Source organism: Bacillus rossius, chromosome 3, assembly GCF_032445375.1.
Source record: "Bacillus rossius redtenbacheri isolate Brsri chromosome 3, Brsri_v3, whole genome shotgun sequence".
Classification (NCBI taxonomy): domain Eukaryota; kingdom Metazoa; phylum Arthropoda; class Insecta; order Phasmatodea; family Bacillidae; genus Bacillus; species Bacillus rossius.
Window position 1 is genome coordinate 117,467,758 of NC_086332.1, and position 22,638 is coordinate 117,490,395.

A 22,638-nucleotide genomic window follows, 5' to 3' on the forward strand; every position below is an offset into this window, starting at 1 on the left:
CCGCAGCGCTCCCAGCTCTGCTGATGGCCACCTTGAGCAACAGCAAAAACAGGGCCACCAACAATACGTGCACCAATTTCCCTCGTGCGCACATTTCCTATAAGGCCAGGCTTGCAAATAACCTGTTAATTTTAAGAAAAAAATTGCAATAAACTTAATTAAAGTAAAGAACCAAAGTAGGACATGTAACCAAATAAGAAATATTTAAAAACTTACATAAATTATGAAAAGGCAGTACTAAATTGAAACTAAAATACATTTTATCACCAGAAGTGTAATATTTTTAGGTACCAGGTACCTCAATACGTCACACGCAAGTCACTGGCGGGAGGTTTAAAAGTGTCATGAGGATAGGAGGGTTTTGAGGGGTGGTGATATATTGGGCTCTGACGGGGCAAAGCCTTGAACGATGTCATAGTAAACCATTTTTGGTCAAACAGTATACAACTATGGCTAAGGAAACAACGAATTATGAGACTTTAAAACATCACATTAACACACATGATCAAAAATAAAAATTATTTTAAATCATGCAAATGAAATAGTAATTACAGTGAAACTTGTTTGATTAAAGGGTAAAAGATTCTACGGCAATCTGCAATCTTAACTGGCAGCAATAAAGTAACAACTCAACATTCTGTTGTGAACTTTTTAATTTTCTGATTGACTATTGCTTAAGGTATGAGGAATTATTTTTTTGTTATAGTGACAGTATAAATAAATTTTATTAGGGGATAATGAATGCAAATATAATTGTAAAATTTGGTAGGTTATATAAAACTAGTAAATATATTTAAATAAAAAATATTTTTGCTTACCTTTTTACTACATAATTTTAGTTTAAATATATGTATACAATTGAAAATATATTTTACTAGCTGCCCGACCCGGCTTCGCACGGCTATAATAATGGAAAAAAATTAAGCCACATCTCCCATTTACAGTGAAAATTTATTACAATGCTGTATAATGTACCGGAGAGAAAATGAATAGCACCGATGGTTTCCCGACTCATGCACGCAACGTACAACTGATGTACCTGTACTTCGCTACGGCAGTCTACAGGCAGATCACTCTTGCGCCGCTCATTATACATGCCCCTCCATGTGGGTACGCCACTGCCGCGCGATGCCCGTTGCCATGGAGACGCAGAAGGCATGAACAATGCAAAATCCTGTTCTCATGCAGACAAAGTACCTACTGTTGCCTGGTTTTAACTACCCATGGGATCTAATTTTCGGAAAATGTCATCCTGCGTAAGATAAGGAACATTACTGTGAAGTTTCAAGTCTGTAAAATATATATACTTGGAAAAAAAAGGGCAATAAAAAAACAAATTAAACACAGAGAGAGGAAAAAAAACAATAGCTTAGGTTTGCGATTTAAAGTGATAAAAAGTATTTAAATTCTAATTGAACTCTTATGAGGGTACTGATTGCTTCGTTGTTAATATCACACGGGTGTTTTTTACTTGTATGGGAAAATTAAGAATGATAAGGTATCTAGTGTGTGGCAACAATGTTAATAGGCAATAGGAAATAAACTTCTAGCGCATGCAGCATTGTCAACACACACTTCGTACGTGTACTGCATGTTGTATCTAACACCATCCAACGCATTTGATTCTAAATTGGACTTTTAGTAAGGATCTCTAATGTTATTGATAATATAATATAGCCTATAGCCTTCCTCGATAAATGTACTATCCAACACTGAAAGAATTTTTCAAAGCGGACCAGTGGTTCCTGAGATTAGCGCGTTCAAACAAACAAACAAGCAAACAAACTCTTCAGCTTTATAATACAGTAGAATCTCGTTATAGCGAGCACGGTAATAGCGAGAACACGGCTATAACGAGGTATTTTTGAGGAATTTACGGCTTGATCGTTTGAAGCGCGCTTTTGTTATTTGTCTGCTTTATCTCCACCCCTCTCGCTCGCCACTAGACATCTTGCGGCGTTGACGCCTGTCACATTCTTCAGCCGTGCAGTCGCCACCTAAATGCGTGGCTTTAAAAATAGAATCCCGTCCTTTCTTTCATCAAACTTCCGTTAGTTATCTGTGCCGTCTGCCGTGTGTAGACAAAGTTTGAGATTGGAACAGAAACAACGTAAGAAAGTATTTTTTTACAAATTAGAAATATGTATGTTTTTGTTTTTATAATCGCGTATATTTTCACGTTTTTTTGTGTTATCTTAAAAGAGATAATATTTAAAAACCGCTCTAATGAGATTTAATTGTTTCTTGGTTAACAACTATTAATTGTTTATATTCTATTTATTATTATTTACGCGACGTCATACTGCACGCGTACGCAATACGACTGGATTCGTTGCTACAACATAACATAGCAAATTATGCGGTATCAAAAGAAACGAGTAACGTAACGATAGTAACAAGTACTAATTGTTATAGTAACGAATACATACGGGTACACATTTTTTCGTTACTTTTACACCTCTAGTAGGCACTACCGTATTTATTTCCGAATCGCTAGGACAGTTTTCTTGTAACTTTTGTTTCGGTCAGTTATTGGGGTATTTGTCCGGGAAAGGGGTGGTGATGGTTTGAGTTTAATCCCAAAGTTGACAGGTTTCTTTAAATGAAAAAGAATAGTTTTCCAGCGACTATTTCGCTTGAGGCGTACGTGCGTTGCCGCAGCCGCACTCCTGCTTTTTTGTAAGGAATTAAATCGTCGCGCTACACTAGCACCACCTGTTAGGAACATCCCGAACCAACATGGCCGCCAGCAGACAGCCCGTGTCGACAATAGATAGCAGGACAATGCTGCGTTGGCCGCGGGCTGAGATGCTATACTTACAAGGCGTGGTAGGGTATTCTGGTTATTTTGACGCAATCGGTGATCGCATCCGTACTTATGGGGTATCGTTTTAAAGAGAATTCACACATCTTCTCACAGAAATTAAGATTTCGTTAATATAACCTGTTATTTTCCAATTATACAGGTTTAAACACAATTTTTATGCTATTTTCGGTTAATTTTTATTTTTTGGGGGCCAAAATTTGTCCAATTCGGTTTTAGCGAGGACACGGTTATAGCGAGGATCAAACCCGGAACCGTGACACCTCGCTATAACGGGACTCTAGTGTATTAGTATAGATGTGTATTTATTTGGGATGATGTACCATAGCTCTTAAGAACAACAAATAATTTGAAGGCTAACTGAATGAATTATTGAATGTGCTTGTGAATGAATGTGGTCAGTAAACTGAGTCAAGGTATTAAAGTAATTTACCTATTTGTATTATGTTGCCAATAAGTGTTTTTTTCAGTTGGTAGTCTAAACACATTGTACCTGCATGGTCTTTAAATCTTAAAAAGTCAAAACACAGCTTGCTTCATTGGCCTTAAACTGTAATTCATCATTCATTAATACATTTATTCAGTCATACATCATTTACTCATTCATCCTCTTATTCATTATACTGGGCACGTGATGTGCTTGCCAGTTTCGTCATTATTACTTTTTGATTTCTGTTCAGATAAAAATAATTTAACACCATAGACGGCCCCATATTAGGTATTATTGCACATGGCTGATCAATAATATATATTCTTAACTGGCTAAGTACTCTAATACACATTGCTACCATTTTTATGTCTTAAATATAAGCCCACAAAGTGGTGATTATAGTTGCTTCTATATGTAAATAACTTCAGATATACATACATATAGTCTATGTATTTATAAAATTAATTACAATTTTGGTACATTGTTTACATATTGTTAGCAATTTCATAAATTAAATAAATTTGAAACTGTTGACTTAGTTTTTTTTATATTTGTTCACGTGATGTAAATAAACTTAGCTTGACTCACGCAGAAGGATGATGGCGAGTGCAGCAAGCGTGTGTGCTCTTCCAGGGCCGTGGGCGGGGACGGTTCCGCGGCCGGTTGGCAGTCGGTGCGAGACTCCGTCTTCTTCCACCTGTTTGACGAGGTGGTGGTGGACCTGGTGGAAGACGACCGCCTCAGGCCGACCAACGTGCACCATCGGCTGGAGAGGAGCTGGCTGGGCAGCCTGCGCATCCCCTTCACCGCGCTCTGCTACAACCCCAGGGTGAGCAGACTGCCGCTTGTTCTACCTCGATGTGAAGCTTCACAGGCCGCTCAGCGTCTTTCCTTTCCTTGCCACCGTGCATCGCCGCCATCTGGAACGGAAGCAGGCGCACAAGAGTTCCCAGGTCATTATCCGCCTTTCTCCAGCGTCACTGCTTCAGTGGCGTGATCAACTGAGTGTGCGAAAAATGTTCTAATTCATTTATAATTTGGTATTCAATTTGACATTTCAAAATGGAATTTTTCTTTCAAATTATTTGTTACCAATAGATAGGCCTAAACTATGTTGGACACATTCACAAAAAAAAAAAAGTATTAAAAAAATTAATATAACATGTATTAGGGTTAGATGATTTATTGAGAAATTTAGATTTGTACCGCAAAATTACTCACATTATTTGATATTAAACAAATAATCATTGATTAACATTTGATATTATTAATAATATTCTATTTTATGTGTATAACCAGATAAACAAAACAACTTAGAAACTTAAAATTAACTGATTTAAGAAAATACATTCTCAAGGGTTTTTAGTAGGCCTGTGCAAATATTTGAATTTTTGAATATCAAAAGGAATAGTTTATTATTCGTATTCGATTCGATTTCGAATACTAACACTTCGAAAAAACGAATATTCAGTCATTTACAAAAAAGGCTGAGTGGGATCATTACATCTGGCCACGTAAAGCCCGTTTGAACACAGTAATTCGGAGCGATAACTAACGTATTTTATGTAGAAGAATGTCGTCAGGTCGTTTAAAATAGATGTGAACTGTCAGCATACTGATTTTCAGATTAGAGGGTGAAACATGGTTTGTCGGCACTGTAATTTCGTTCCGAACGTGACGGCGAAGAGAAAGAAAATTGTACAGACCATGTGGAAAACATCTGGCCGCATACTCACAGCAAAGACTCCAAAAGCCTAACATGCTACTTCAATGTTTTTCAATAGGATAATTCACAGTAAACGACCGGATGCAGGCGGCAATTCCCCCCCCCCCCCCCCCCCATCCATTCATACCCTTCCCACCCTTCCCAAATTCCTTGCGTAGTGACAGCTCAGGCAATTATCCTAACCGGCACATCAAAAAAAAAACTATTGCCAAGAACTTACTTTAAAGCTTGTGATCATGTTACATGGTGTACCAAGATTTTGAAGTAAATGTGTTTTTTATGATGGTAGATCCATGGTTCAAAGGTTCACTAATTGAGGATGATAATTTAAAAAATATATGGGTTGAAAATTTGTGCAGGGAGGTATGTAAGCTGTGTAAGCTGAACACAGTAGCTGAAACTATAACTGAGACAAGTGAGGCTACAAGTGAAATGCCTATTAAGAAGTCATCTCTGTGGTCCTACGTGAAACCTTCAACAGCAGCTCAGTCTACGCTTGCAAGCTACAAAGAAACTATCCAAGGAGAAGTAAACGAATATCTGGCAGCACCCTTAATCCCAAAGAATGAAAATCCTTTCAGTTTCTGGTCAGAGAAGGGGCGCACTTGTTTCCGAAACATAGCTGTGGTAGCAAGAAAGTACTTGCCTATACCTGCCACACAAGTGTGCAGTGAGAGACTTTTCTCAACAGCTGGCAACATTGTGACGTGTAGAAGAGAGAGTCTACTCCCCGAAAATGTAGAGCAGCTTGTGTTTCTCCACAAAAATTTAATTTAGCTAATATGTAGTGATGTGACAAGACTCTTTTTAATACGAACTAATTATAAAATTGGAGAACCTTAAAATTTTAAGTACTGTCAGTTTTTTTTATTCTACATACATTGTATCAGTAAATATGTACCTGTTATCATATTGTAATGTGATGTGATATAACATGTTTTATGGGATTTCAATTCTCATTCCAATTATTCGAACTCAATATTCGTATTGGAGAATAATTTGGTATTCGTATTCGAATTCGATTCGAACTAAAAAACTGATATTCGCACAGGCTTAGTTTTTAGTATTATTTTTCTTCTCTCCATTATTTTACACCTCTTTCAAATTGTTACATGTATATTATTCTGTTTTTTAATTTACTTATTTTGGATAAATTTCTCATTGACTCCTATAAAGAGTAAAAAAAATCTCTGTTTGTTAAAATATGATTAGAAAAATGTATAAAAAATACATATGAATATTGTGGTACTAGATAAAAATAGAAAAATTAAATATTGGTAGAACCAAAGTAAATGTGCGCAAATGCGGACAGCCACTGGAGCACTGGAAAGTCGGAGGCGATGGATACAGTTCCCAGGAGACAGGCCACACACCACCATACTGCAGTAGTATCACTGTAGAGTCTGCCTCCACAGAGTTGCTTGTGGTTTCGGAGGTGATGGATACAGTTCCCAGGGTGCAGGCTCCACACTGCCGTACTGCAGCAGGCAGCATGACCTCTCCTCTCTGTAGAGTCTGCCTGCACAGTGTTACCAGGGAATGAATTAATTATGAAACATTAAGAAAACATCAGTAACATAAAATATTCTCAGTTAATTGTTAACTGGAGCACAGGGCAGAGTTGATGCTATGATACAAGAGTAGTATAGAAAAGGGGCTCCGGGCACATGGCCGACCGCCATCATGGATTTTGACTTAACGGTGGCCATCTTGTATGACCTTGACTTTGAACTTTGACCTTGACAGATGAAATAGAAACTTCACTAATAAATTTCTTTGGGTGGGGTAACGTTTTCATGGCACGCTCAGCAACTGCAGTATTTTCTAACGGTGACGTCATAATCCAAGATGGCGGTCTTAATCCTAGATTATGTCAGAGGCTTATCAGTGGCTTTAGACATGGATGCTTAAGGCTCGGTCTCAGTCATGAGAAATGGTCCTTGCGGCACTCTGGCCGTTGAGGGGTGGAAAGATGAGCAGAATTCACAACACAATGCCTTACCCCCTCTCTAGACCAGCGAGGGAGGTAGGTTTTCCTTCGCCCCTTGGTTACCCTTCACCCCTCGTCAACGCATGGAACCGGTATTTACGGACTGCACCCCTCCCCCTCTTCCTTCTTGTAAGTTGTTATCTCACAGGCTACCGGGAGGGAAAATCCTTTCGTCTGGCCAAGGCTCAGTAGCCTCACATTTCAGACGTGTGATTTGTCACGGCTACTATTGGTAACCCACCACGGCAGTCAGAAGGTGACGTCTGCGTGTCATTCTGTTCTGTTTTGATATAGTTTGTATAGACCTAGTAACACATTATTTTGCCCTGGTTTTATAACTGGTTTGTTTTTATATCTCAGCGCTATGGATAAGTGTATCAGTATAAATAGTTTTCCAATAACATATTGGGAAAAAATAATAAAAAATTAAAAAAGATAGAAATTTATCTTATTTTCAGTAATTATGGTGTTTATAAGATCTTGTTTGGCTAGCCTTGCGTTGCATTCCTACTCCAGACATTACAATCTGTAAGTGCGAGGTTTACTTTTACCAATGCCAAACAGCAAATCGACACATAAACACATTGCATTTCTTGAAAACACTGTACCGTTGTCATGTAATTTTCATAACACGTCAAATTCGGCCATTAAAAATACTTAAAGGAAACTACGCAGGCAAGATTTAAATATGTGCTTTTTGACTATTTTCACAATTTTGTTTTCTTTTCATATACTAAATAGGATAAAATCTAAAGGATCATCCATAGATAATAAATGTTTAAATTTTATTTGGAAAAAAAAAACATAATCCCACACCGTTTACTTCCTGAGATACGCACATACGCATACAAGCTAAGTCTCACTAAAAAAAAACTACATCCCAAGTCCTCTTGAATAGATGTATGGGAACGTTTTCAGTTTTCTGTATAATTAGTTTTAAGACGCAGTAATTTACAATAAAAGAATGTAAACATCAACGCAAGTTAGTCTCCAAATGAAAAAAGTTGTCCGATTACATGTAAAATGTCAAAGAACCATATTCTAAACTTATCCGCTTAAATGTCATGCTGTAAACAAGGGAGCATGAAAATGTTCTGCATTTCATGGAGTAAAGTGGGAGTACAAATTCGATTATATATATATATATTGACGCGTGCCCGCCCTTCCTATATTAAATATCACGTTACTTTACGTGATAATTAAACCCAAAAACAAGTTTTTATAAGTTCAGAAGCAATTCAGGGAAAAATGTATTTCGGCAATAGGCCTACTCACGTAATATGTGGCGACGAATATGTGCGACGTCGTAGGTTATAAACAAAGCGACGAACAATAGAATAATTCATTAAAGCAACGAACCATCTTCGCCCTTTATTTTTCACGTCGCTATAACCACACATATTAATGTACTGCAGAATATAATTGTAAATATGGACGAGTTATGTACACAAATGTATATTTTTCTCCTGCCACAGCTAAACATGTACATTGTGACGCCATCTTGTGAACGGTGAACTACCAACTGTATTTATATTTTATAAAAGTATAAATTTAACTAATTAAGTTGTGAAAGAAAGTTTAAATACTTTTTAATACATAGGATTGAATATTAATGTAGGAACATATAATTATTTATGCCACATTTATCTTTTCTTTTTAATTATTTATATCTAGTTTATACTTCCACCACCAGGGCAGGGAAATTTCAGTGAGATTCATGCGCGCGCATCTCATCCCTTCCAAAGAGGAGTCAGTTCGCCCCTCCCTTTTTCTTCGTTCCCGCGCATTTCTCCCTATATAAAGGCGAGGTCATCCACCTGAAAGTCAGTTGATCGGCCCGACGGCCAGTGAGGCTGGATTCCGCCCACTGACCATAGGACGATCATAGGGGGAGCAGAAGAACGACTGGCTATCCGTTTTCTGCTGCATCACACCCCTCCTTCGCGAGTTAGGCCATCCGAGGACCTATCTTGGCCTAGGGAATTTGTCTTTCCCCCCCCCCTTTCTGGACGATAGGGTGTACCGTGTATAAATTCTGTGTATGTTGTAAAAGCCGATGCAGGCAACAAATTGAACTGTTTCGACAATTCAGGTCAATAAAGTTCCGTGGAAAATACCGACATTATTTTTAATCAATAGTTTAGTCCCTATCTCTCACCCCACTAGCTATTCGCCTGCATACCAGCCGAGTGTGAATCCTGCCGCAAGACCAGCAGCTTGGACCTTCTCCACCCGATACCTGGCTCTCACCCAAGAGAGTCATCGGTGAGAAGAGGAGACGACAGCACATCATTCTGGCGCACCAACGCGGGGCTCGTTGATTGTTCTACAATACCCGTGAAGACCCATTGCAAGCTCTACCAGATGGACTAGCCAACAACCACTGGAATGGACCCTTGCCACCACTTGCAGCTCATAGAAGACTTAACCAACAGCAGGCACACCATGGCCCACGCCGGGAACAGCAGCAAGCAGGCAAGTGCTCCTGACCTTCCTACCACCAGGGATCCTCGAGAAGCAGACCCAGACAGCGGAGGGAAACAGCCTCCCCTCCTGGCGCCCAACAACTCACCTACCTGTACATACCCAACGACGGCGGACGCAGTCCATCGACTCTGCGGTGTAGAAGACTGCCCTGGCACCGGAATCCATCAGATCAGCTGTGCTCACTCTGGACTCCTGTTCCATCACTTTTGGCCAGACGAGCCCCGAGATCACGCCGGACTAGAATATCGATGCCTCGCATGCCAGCAGAGACAATCCTGCTGCAGCATGGAACCAATTAGCTCTAGACCTGATGGGACCTTACCCCAGAAGCACGACAGGTAAGTGCTTCCTACTCGTCATCACAGACCTTTTCTCACGATGGGTCGAAGCCTTTCCCCTCGCTAAAGTTGATTCATTTTCTACTCCAAGATGAAGTGTTTCCTGGATGGGGATACCCCAAAAGCATACTTACAGACAATGGGGTGCAATTCACTAGCAAATTATGGGCCGACACTTGCGCCAAATGGGAAATAGAAACCTGGGCCACTCCAGTTTACCATCCCCAGGCAAACCCTACAGAGCACCATAATCAGGAATTGAAGAAAGGGCTCAGGTTGCGTACCATGGCCAATCATCGCCACTGGGATCGCTACCTGGGAGAAATCCTCTTCACACTGCGGCGTAGACACAATGAAGCAATCGGAACCAGCACCAGCGAATTAAACTTGAGACGATAGATCCAGCAACCTGGAGAATGAAGTGGAGTTCCAACCCCACATACCGCCCTTCAGCGAAGAGATCTGTCTACAAGCTGCCATCAGAGTAGATGCGCACGAAAGGCTCAACTAGGGTACCTAGCCCGCAAGTATTCTACACCGAAGAATCCGCCCAACCACCAGATTGCTGAAGGACAAAGGGTACTAGTCAAGACCCATCCACTCAGCAATAAGCCTAACCACTTCTGCGCCGGATTCGCACCAAAATGGGAAGGACCCAACCAGGCCTCTACCAGGCCTCTACCAGCCTCCACAGCGTCGCCAAATGCCGTGGCGGAGCTGCAAAGGAGACCCCAAGGACCTACCAGGACGGTACCTAGAGACGGTTTGGCGGACACCAAACCAACGGCCTTACCAATGGCCGAATCCTACAACCACCGGCAGCAGTCCCAATAGGCGTTCCCAGGAGACCACCGGCAGCTGTCCCAATAGGCGTTCCCAGGAGACCACCGGCAGCTGTCCCCAATCAGGACTTCCAGGAAGCTGAAGAAGCCATATCCGAAGTGATAACCCAGAGACTCGTACTCTACAGAGACTGACAGTTATCTATGTGTAAAGTGTTCCTCCAAGATGTCCTAGCGTCTTCTCCCGTAAAGTAACGCTCGCCACTAGGGGGGAAATTGACGCGTGCCCGCCCTTCCTATATTAAATATCACGTTACTTTACGTGATAATTAAACCCAAAAACAAGTTTTTATAAGTTCAGAAGCAATTCAGGGAAAAATGTATTTCGGCAATAGGCCTACTCACGTAATATGCGGCGACGAATATGTGCGACGTCGTAGGTTATAAACAAAGCGACGAACAATAGAATAATTCATTAAAGCAACGAACCATCTTCGCCCTTTATTTTTCACGTCGCTATAACCACACATATTAATGTACTGCAGAATATAATTGTAAATATGGACGAGTTATGTACACAAATGTATATTTTTCTCCTGCCACAGCTAAACATGTACATTGTGACGCCATCTTGTGAATGGTGAACTACCAACTGTATTTATATTTTATAAAAGTATAAATTTAACTAATTAAGTTGTGAAAGAAAGTTTAAATACTTTTTAATACATAGGATTGAATATTAATGTAGGAACATATAATTATTTATGCCACATTTATCTTTTCTTTTCAATTATTTATATCTAGTTTATACTTCCACCACCAGGGCAGGGAAATTTCAGCGAGATTCATGCGCGCGCATCTCATCCCTTCCAAAGAGGAGTCAGTTCGCCCCTCCCTTTTTCTTCGTTCCCGCGCATTTCTCCCTATATAAAGGTGAGGTCATCCACCTGAAAGTCAGTTGATCGGCCCGACGGCCAGTGAGGCTGGATTCCGCCCACTGACCATAGGACGATCATAGGGGGAGCAGAAGAACGACTGGCTATCCGTTTTCTGCTGCTCGCACCCCTCCTTCGCGAGTTAGGCCATCCGAGGACCTATCTTGGCCTAGGGAATTTGTCTTTCCCCCCCCCCTTTCTGGACGATAGGGTGTACCGTGTATAAATTCTGTGTATGTTGTAAAAGCCGATGCAGGCAACAAATTGAACTGTTTCGACAATTCAGGTCAATAAAGTTCCGTGGAAAATACCGACATTATTTTTAATCAATAGTTTAGTCCCTATCTCTCACCCCACTAGCTATTCGCCTGCATACCAGCCGAGTGTGAATCCTGCCGCAAGACCAGCAGCTTGGACCTCCTCCACCCGATACCTGGCTCTCACCCAAGAGAGTCATCGGTGAGAAGAGGAGACGACAGCACAATATATATATATATATATATATAAAAAGAAATAAAATCGTACAGATTTGGTACTTACTACACCAGAAAGTGAACTATAGTTGTTTCTGTAAGATCTCTTCCCCCGGCAGTAACAGCTACAACTGTGAGTAATGGAATGCCATCATGTTCTTTGTGACCACGTTTCTTGGCCTCTTCAATTTCTTCCTTCACAGCTGTTTTCATTTCAGTTTGCGCAGCCTTCGCCCAATGTTCCTCCAAATTGTCATATTTTTTAAATGTGTTAGGTGACATTCATGGGATATCCATTTTAGTCATAATTTATTCTAGCTGAGACTGTCCTCCGCCAGTACTTATTGATGCTGACACAGCAGCAGTGTTTACATCCATGGATTTAGAGCTCCGTTTTATATTCGTCCAAACGGTGGATTTCAAATCGCCCAATTGGCATTTCAGTACTCTTCCCGAATTCAGGCCTTCTCTTTTCTCAGAAATGGGAATCATATTTTGCAATGAACAATGAAAGGGAATGTGATCATCTAAGGTTTTTAACAGTTGGAAAAGGAAACCGATATCAACAATACTTCTACCTTTAAAGGAATATGCACATTTCTGTGTACTCGTATCAACATAATTGATGTTTTTGGAAAAAAACAAAGGTCACCGTATACAGACAATGATAAATGCGTACTGCGAAGTGCAATAGAAAACAGTTTATTTATATGGTTGCTATTAAATACCTAAAAAAAAAATATAAACAGTACAATGGTACAATTTGTTTGTAAATAGTTATATGCAAATAGTTTCCCCTCGTCAATACTAACACAACGCAGTTTATAACTGTCGGCGAGTACGTTTAGTTTCAGGGACATACAGTCAGGTAGAGGTAGGGACAATTTTCAAATGTTGATTTCAAAAGACCTAATCTTACCGTGAACAGCCTACACGGTAAAACAATACATACAGTAAAACATGTTTTATACTTTTTTTAAAAAAAATTCGAAACTAGCTGGCAAGAATTTTATGGTGACAATACACATTATTTACAATATACATTTTACAAGTAATTTGTGTGTGGTCTACCAGCATCATATATCTTGTCGAATTGTCGAGTGAAAAATATTTTTTTTAAATGTTTGGCTATAATTTATTTTTAAAATCGCAAAATTCTGTATGTGTAATTTTATACATTTTTGAAGTAGCTGATACCGCCATAGATAAGTGTAAATTATCTAATTTAAGTAATTACCTTAGTTTGTATTATTGTACTTCTGTTAAAAAAATAATAATAGTTTAAGAAATTAAAAAACATGCTTTGATAGAAAAACAGACTAAAAAGTAAAAATAAATAGTTTAAAAAACTACCAATACACGCTTTAATAGAAAACCAAACTAAAATAAAGAGTATAACATAATTTTTAATAAATTTAAATTAAGAATAGTGTGACCATCAAAAACCATTATTTAATTTTAAAAATGTGTGGGGTGCTTTTTAAGATATTTCCATAATGACTCTACTTTTACCAATATCTGTCAATAAAATATTACAACAATTGACCTCAAGCACCCCACGTTTTTTACAATAATTTATTTTTGTTTATCATACTATTCTTAATTTAAATTTATTGAAAATTATTTTCTACTTTATGGTTTGGTTTTCTATTAATGCACGTTTTTTATTTATATTTTTAATTTTTAGTTTGGTTTTCTATCAAAGCATGTTTTTTTAGTTTTAAAACTATTATTTATTGTTTACTTTTTAGTTTGGTTTTCTATTAAAGCGTGTTTTTTTTAGTTTTCAAACTATTATTTATTTTTACATTTTAGATCAATTTATCATTAATGTGTGGTTTTTAATTTTAAACGATAATTTATTAAGCTCCCTCTGGAAACTTTATTTCATACGAGTACATGGTGCAAGACACTACCGTGTCTCCGGGTATAAAAAATCGCTAATCCTGAAGATCCTGATCAGGATAATGGGTCAAACTGGTACTTTGTATAGAATGAAACTAGGTGGTGCTTTGTCGTCTCGAGCTAAACAGGGCCCGCTCCCGCGACGACGAAGTTAAAACAATAAAACTAATACCTGGAACGCGGGAAAGACATAATCCACCCGACCGACCACTTTGTGCATCTTCGTGTATTGTCGGAAGCAAAAAAAAAAAAAAAAAGAGGGTCGCAGGTAAGTTGTGGCCACAGCGGGTGGTACCCCACCCCCTAAACCTCCCTTGCGAAAGTCCAAGCTCTCGCTCTGCCGGAGCGCGGAGGGGAAGGATATTGCCGGTGGTGGGGGAACAGATCTCAGGGTCGCGCGTTATTGAGGCAAACGCCGGAACTAAATATATATTTTTGAAATACTGTTTATAAGCAAACCATCTATCGAATGTACACAAATGTATATATATTAAATATCGTTGTAATATTTCCAATAGCTGTATTGTAAAATAAAACCATTTTTTGATGATTAAAAAATGAACAAATATAACATTTTTTAAAAATTATTAAAAACAGTTAAGCCGCTAACTTTTACTATGCAGCCAATGTCAACAATGTCTACTTGCTGTAGATAATTAATTTGATGCTTTAAGATGTTTCTAATCTGTGCTAAGAGTGCAGCAAAATGAACACTTTTTCCCATTGTATATCTGCTATGAGACCGAGCCTTAAGCCTCTTTTAGGTAGGGAAGGGAATTTTTCGCAGTCGCGAATTATTCGCGAATTCTGAGGCAAAATGCGAAATATAGCATAGTCAGGAAAAATAGCAAAACTTGCACATTATTGTTAATAAAACACTAATAAACATAGGTACACTTAATTACAAACCGTGGTGTTTGATGGCAAATGCAACAGGGTAATAAAATCACAATGCGAACGGTTTGGAAAAACGGGATTATCTACTGTGGAACCTCGCTACTACGAGACCTTCGAAGTTACGGCAGTTTTGTAATGCACCGTCAGTTTTGACTACCTAAATCATACTGGTAATTAGGAGTGTTTCTTTGTCGGTCCCCTCGTAAGTAGGATGATTTGAATGGCATCTCCAAAGAAAGAAAAGAAAAAATTTCACGTAGTAAACACAGCCAGCAAAAGGAGCGATATTGTGGGGGGGTTTGCGCGTGGTGCGCCGCTACTCTCCCTCCTTGTTTTGTGGTCGCTGTCGCTACGTCGCGTCGGCGGACTGGGACTCTAGCATGTTGAAGAGGGAGGGGTGAAGAAGGAAGTGCTGTCGGGGGGGGGGGGGGGGAATGGAGACAAACAACATGCTCTCTCTCTGTTTAGCGCTGTCACTTGAAGGCGACAAGTTTCCCTTCCCCTACCCCTTCGCTTTCCGCCCCCCCCCCCCCTTCCCGGGGTAGTTTCTGTCTAGCTTTCGGTAGAGGGAGGGGGAAATCTAAAAATAAACGTGTGAGCTGTCGTGACCATTATCTCCCCCTCCGACATAAGCAATTTTATTGTCCATCTTGACAGGTTTTCGTGATGCATGAAGCTTATATTCCACTTAGGCCTACTACCTGCATCAAAAAAATATTTTTCCCGTGCGTTATCCCACGCTTTTAATGACGATATTTCATGCATGACACTGCAACCATTTTTCAGAAATTTGTGCATGTATTGTAGCAATCCATCCTTGAATTGTGAAAAATTTCTAGTCTTATCGCAACAGCATCGAAGCTGTACCATCCTACGACATCCACTACACACGCTGGTATTTCCTTTCAGAAACAGCTTCAGCTTATGCAGTGAGGATAGTGGATAGTAGACATCCTTCCCTCCTCCCCTCCTCCCCTCCTCTCCTCCTCCCCTCCCTCCTTCCCCCCCATTTTTCTCCGTTCGTGCAGGGCACGGTGATTATTTTAGCTGTGTCTCTGAGCGCGGCCATTAGGTCAAACCATTTCATTCGTGATTAAAACAAAAACCGTTGTAGATAAAAAAAATTCATAGACCTTTTCTATTCGTAATTTAATTTGCTACAACTTTTATTCTATCCGATTTTTCACTACTGTTGTTGGTCAGCATTTTTAAACACACGCAAGATAAAACATTTGTTTAAGAAGTTCCTGGATGAAAAGTTCCCCTGTTTCCAATGCCAGTGTTGACAAGGTGGTGGTCTTCCTGGTACGACTCCACTTCCTACCTCGCCGACAAGGACATTGTTTAATTTTTGACCAGTGATGAAATTTCCTGTATCAACAACACTGGAGTAGAGTACTTCTCTACTGCATCAAGGGATGATGTTAGGTGTGTGAAAATCCAGGCAGTTTTTGTAAAAGAAGTGTGTGAGGCTACTGTACACCTTATCAAGAAACTGGAAGGGTCATCATATCCTTGCAGTCACACACTCAGTGGTGAAATCCGCAAAATAGAGCAGATTTTGCAGGTTGCTACAAGTGGAAACTTTGGGCAGAAAGTAAATGAGCTCTTCATTGCTTGTGAAAAAATGGTCCTCAAAGGTAAAATCACATCTGCCTTGGTGACAGCAGCACACATGCATCAACAAAACTCCTGTCATTAAAGGCAGGTGATCCTTCTCAGAAATTTTATCAAAATGTTGCTGTATTTGATCCCTCAGAAATTGTGCTCGAAAGCATCTCTCTTGAACTCAGCAAAAAGTTGAAAAATCTGTTCTTGCTCTCCAAGCTCTGTGAAGATATTTTACTTAAGGGGTACAAGGAACTGCAGTTCCTTGTGCAAACCAAGTTGAGTGAAAACCAAACTGTTGACATTGTTTCACTCCTTATTGCGGTTTCAGTTAACCATCCTGACTTTGCTCGTGCTGCTTTGCAGTCTGTTTGGGCACCATGTGCTAACATTGACTGTGAAAGGTTTTTTTCTAACTACAACAACATTCTAAGTGATAAGCGTCATCGTTTGAAACAAGAAAATGTTGAAATGTTCACTGCAATTTATTTTGAAAGTTAAACTTAGCTGTTTCCTCAGACATAGACATTATGTTAAAGATAAAATATTACTTGCCAAGTGTTTCAGTGAATTACATTGTTTTCATATGTATTATGTTGTTTCCTCAGTTAAAAAAAAAACACTTCCCCATTCATTAATTCACTTAATTGGAAGCATCAGATGGTTAAAATTGTTTATACATCACGAGAAAACTATTGCGGGATCATTAAAACACTTAATATGAAAACACTGATTTTCCCTTCCTGAAAGTACCGCTATCTGGATTTTAAAATACCGCTTTATGCCACTTGAAAGTACCGAAAAATTCCCATCCCTACTTTTAGGTCATTGTGTTCTTTCTAAGGTAAAAATTATTTTTAAGTTTTCTAAACCTAATTTTCGAACTGTGGAATATTTTGAGAATTTTTGGCTGGACGTTTTCCCAAAAAACTGGAAATTTTGGTGAATTTTGGGCTAATTTTGACAAACTTTGAAGTTCAAAGGTCAAGGTCAAAGTTCAAAGTCAAGGTCATACAAGATGGCCGCGGTTACGTCAAAATCCAAGATGGCGGTCGGCACCAGGCACTACGCGCCAGCGCCATGTGCCCTGAGCCCCTTGTCTATACTACGTACTTACAAGTAGAATTTAAATCTGCACCCAAAGTCAAATTTTTAAGAAAGCTTCATATATGATATACCTTCCATTTCAAATTTTAATGAAGTTACTCAACTAACTTTACTATAATATTGTCGTGTGGCAGAATTTTCTCAGGGTGTTTGAAGTCAAATTTGGCGAATTTAGTTTTGGGACTCTGGGCTAGCTCCTCTGTTATTGTCTGGCGCAGGTGGCGTAATTTCGCAATTGGTACATGGGGCTGGGCGTGTGCTGCGGGCATGCAGATGTTACAAATTCTTTTGTGGTTTGTTTGTCCGGCCGCGTACTGGCGCAGCCACGAGCCAAGGTTATTAAGTTGTGCTTGCGCTGCAGGCTTCGCGGAAAGGCAGCACGTATGATTGGAAAGGGGGAGTGGTTGGCTCAGCTGTCCTGGTTAGTTTTGTTTGTAAATTTGGTTTCAGCAACTTAGGATTGGTTGGGTATGCGTGGGCCGCGGACGGTTTTTAAGCGACAGTGAAACTAGGATCGAAGCTCACTCATGTAGAGGCTATGCCAGTAGTCTGAGATAACGAATTGTTTAGATAGTTTGGAATGTAGTCCTTAGGTTCACTCTGGGGATGCTATGCCTCTCGTCAGTGGTAACGAGTCACGCAGTTTTTGATAGTAAGGGTTATGAGGGCAGAGGAGACCCTTAAATAAAGTTTTATCTTGTTTAATAGAAAACTGGTGCAATGGAGTTAAAAATGTGAGTACTTTTCTATCTTCTCTAATGTTTAAGATAAAGTATGGTTTTAGAAGAGATTAATTTAACTTGAATATCAGACTTACGGAAGAGTTAGGTGGCGTTTTCTCTCTATAAACTGACTTGTCTTAATGTAATTGTAATTTACTACTGACGATACAATTGTAGCTGTTTATTCTTAATTTTTATTGAAGACTGAAATAATTTCAATAATTGTAAAGCCACAATTTAAATGTGAGCCATTGTTGAATCTCTTTAAAATAAACGTAGTTATTTTCTAAACGGTATTAAGTTATTTAATAGCTTCCATTAGTAACCGCACTGTAATGAGCGTAGAAAAATATTCGATCTTGTATTCTCTCTCACCCTAGCCAAGCGAAGTGTTCTTTTGTTGAGAGCTACATTCCCCCCCATTTTTTTTTTAAAGAAGTATTCACAGAGTTGTTGTATTTACTGTAATAATGAATCTACATATAATTATGATTGTAAAACTTAAATCTCACACCTTCAATCTTTCTTTTAACTATTTACAATTATTTATTTATTGTACCACACCACATTACAATATTCTAAATATATGAATAAATTCATTATAATTTCACCAATGCTAAACATTGCAGGCTACATAAGATAAAATTCATAGTTTTTTTTTGTTTTCATATCGGAGTCCAATGCTATTGTTTTTAGAAATCGGAAACCGAAGATACTGTCATGAATTTGTTGATATAAGGAAATTTAGTTTCAGAATTTATTAAACTGTAGAATTAATGAAATTTTCAAATTTCAGATTTTTTTGTCATCCTTGAATTGTAGTAACCAACATGTTTTAAATTCCCTATTTCGTACAAGAAAATAATAATACACACTTTGTATGGTTATGAAAATAGATAATAAACTTTTGGTTGCTTACATCATCATTGGCTTCTTTTTCAGCATCAGTTGTATATCCTCTTCTAGTAGTACTCACATCAATAATAAACCTCAAAGATATAAGGTTACGGGTTAGATAGTATAAATTGTTTATGTATTTAAAATATTCCAGCAGTACAGGTGAAGAACATTGAACTGTGCCATTATGCTACGTTAGCCACTGGCACGCCAGCCAGGTCGCTGCCGGTAAGTGCCGTGATGGCTGGAGGAGGGGAAATATAAAATATAAACCAGCCAGAGTGAGTGTGTGTGCCCATGCAGCGGTGCTGATGGTTCCCTCCCTCTCTCATCACTGTAATGTCCGTGGACTGCCACCGTGCACCATCTTCACGTGTCTATCTCGACAGGTTTTTATGATGCAACATTGTCCAACCATTATTGTTTTAGAGTGAGATTTCCCACGCTTTCAACTGTAACATTCCATGACGTGCATTATAGTTTTTATAGAACAATGCAGAGTAGCTTGCTGCCTTTCCTCTCTTCAGAAAAGGGTAAAGAATATATGCATAATAGACGGGAAGGGAATCATGGGTATAAAAAAAGTAGGTTTTTTCCTTTGTCTTCTGTTAGGTGAAGTGCAAAAAGGATGGGTCAAAAGTTTGGAGGGGCAGAGAAGTGGGCACAGGACAGCTGCCTCACCCTCTGCTGGAGTAATGAAGAAGGGCAGAAAGCAGGCAAGGGACCAAGGCTAAACACCAGTGCTGTATTTCTTATGTGACAATAAGCTGAGACACGAAACACAAAAACTTCACTTGTATCTATGGAACTATACTGAAGACAGATAGATATATGGTTTGACCCATACGCAGGAATGACCCTTCTGCGGGAAATATCAGCATGAAATATCAGCGTGAAATATCGGTGAGCATGATTTCGATTGAAGCAATCGGTAAGACAATATTGGCCGATTAATCAATCAGAAATAGTTATCGGCGCAGTTCTGATTCTCACCTTTAGTTATCAATATAGTATATCATTGTATTTCGTAACACCTGGGAGTGTTCAAAATTCAAGTTTAGAATAATTATTTTTTTGTAATATTTTAACTTGGATTCTTGGTCTTTTAAAAACTTGAATTTCGAGCAAGTGTTTTTTTTAATTCTTATTTCTATACATTACTTTACAAAATTGTGACTCTCTTCCATTATTTCGGAATAAAATCCCACTAACCTGGTTTCATTTACTTTCTAATATAACATTATCTTCAAATACTTTCTAACATTCTATGTTACTTTCATCTACAGGCCATCCATAAACATTTAAACGGAACACTATCTACTGGTAACAACTAACAACCAGCTGCAAAATGTAAAATAATATTTTATATCTACAAATCTCAAATCAAATAATTTGTATTAATTAATTAACATACTTCCTTTAGACAGAGAACCATCTAGCACATTTATTTATTATACTAGAAAAAGACTATTTACAAACAAGTTTATATTTTTCCATCTTTTGATGCTTAACCCAGTGTAGGTTAAGTTACATTTTGGTTGCCATATTTGATACATAATTTTTTGTGTACTAAATGTAAATCAATATATATTAAAAACACAATTCCCTCGACTCGACTCGAATGCATGAGTTTTATCTTAGGACTTGATTCGAACTCTACTCGACTTACACCCCAACTTGCAGATGTCTAGCGTTTTCGAGTTTGTTGCTAGACAGGGCTTTTGATAATATTCCTGTGTCTTGTAGGTGGCCACAGTTACTGGTCATGATCATGTGTTCCTGTTTGATACAGACAGAGGGCACATTCAGACTCAAGTGCCCTGCGGTCCTGCTGGGCTACGAAAGAGAGCCACACCGTGGCCAGCCCTTCAGAGGGACGAGCTCGCCGGGAGCAGACACCACGATGTGGAGTCCTTCCAGGGATGCAGCCTTCCTCACCCTCTTCATAACAGTGCAACCCACACTCAACCCGCCCAAGCCAATCAAGGTACGACGTGTTGTGCAAACTGTGTTGAGAAGTTCCTCAAGTGACCAGGAAAACTTCTTTAAAGGGTTCGATTACACGTTACTGTAGATCATAGTGAAAATAATGTCTGGAGGTCGTACGGCCTATAACCAGACCCAATTACTGGCATGCCCCTGCAGGCACCTGACGTCACCCAGCCAACAATAACTTCCAATTCATGAGTGTGCATACTGCTGTTTCTAGCTTATGAAAAAATAATGCACAAATAGATGGCAAACTGTACGTACAAAGGCATTTAAATTATAACTGTCTATCTCTCTGCAGTTTGGATAATGAAAACCAAACATGTTTGCTTGTACTAAACAGAACAGATATTCATTTAGTATTTCATAATGGAATATTTATTATTATATAGGGTTGTCTAAAAACTTTTTTTTTTTTTTTTCAAATCAAATCAAAGTCGAAAATGAAGTCAAAGATTATTTAAATATAATTGCTTCATGAAGAAAATTTCATTAATACAACTTTGAGCATGTCTCGAGTCTCCTGACTCCCACCTGTGGGTGATGGGACGGTTAGGCCGCCTTCCTTTCCCGCTGCTCTGCCACAGGGCAGACGGATGGGGCTCTGCTCTGACCGGGGCCAGAGGCAGGGCTCGCGGTGCGCGTACAGTGGAGGGCCACTTGCTCAGTGTGGGCGGCAGGGCAGTGTAACCAGCGGCAGGCTGGACCGCCAGGTACCTCTTGGGCCCGGCTCCGCTCGAACAAGGGTCTCGAGGACTGCGGGACCTGCTCATTGCTGCTGTGCTCCGCCCGGTTCTTTGTCTTTGGCCAACCAGGCTAGGAACGCTTCTCGCCTCTTTACTCCCTCCCCTCCCCAAATAGGCCAGGCAGGGTAGGAGAAAAGAAAGAGATGGTTATAGAGGTAATTGGTAGCTGCGATGCCCAGCCGAAAACGCTCGCGGTGGTGCAGTGTGCTGTGGTTGCGTTTGTAACTGACCACCCCGTCCTCAGGCGTGACTGTTTTCCCAGCGGACCAATGTCACGCAGTACTTGCCGTCCTGTCCAAGCTTCTGGGGCATGGCTTATCAGAACTCCTTTTCAGTGGTATGTTGCATATTAAACAGTGTAACTATGTGTATAAATTTTGTCAAACAGTTAAGTAATTAGATATAGTGACATATCAACATTATTTGAGGCAGGTATAAAATATATCTGTCAAAGCCTTTGTTAATGAATCTTCACAGCATTTGCCTGGCGTGATTTTGGTAAAACATTAAAACTGAATTCAGGAACAAGATTCAAACCTGTGTCCTCTTGAAGGCAAATCCAGTGTTGAAGCACTCGTAATTTCGCTATGTAGCTGGAACTATGTGACATTGTTTACAGTCATTTACATTTATGTAAATGTATTATTATATTGTTACAAACACAGACAGGACTGCGAGATGCGCCAGGTTTGGAGCTGGCTGGTGGCCCTGCCAGGCCATGCACCATATCACTTGCCGTTCACTTACGTAAGGCATGCTACGCGTGTCTGGCCGAATTACAA

General features: G+C 39.5%; 1 protein-coding gene across 4 annotated transcripts in view; it reads left to right on the forward strand.

Annotated features, from left to right (window-relative positions):
- Positions 1-22,638, forward strand: part of LOC134531185 (coiled-coil and C2 domain-containing protein 2A) — a 210,444-nt gene that overhangs the window by 155,028 nt on the left and 32,778 nt on the right. For all 4 annotated transcript variants that reach the window (XM_063366819.1, XM_063366822.1, XM_063366821.1 and 1 more), the window contains exons 19-20: positions 3,888-4,083; positions 20,914-21,108. In XM_063366819.1, coding sequence (XP_063222889.1) covers positions 3,888-4,083; positions 20,914-21,108 — 391 coding nt within the window. The remainder of the gene's footprint in view (positions 1-3,887; positions 4,084-20,913; positions 21,109-22,638) is intronic.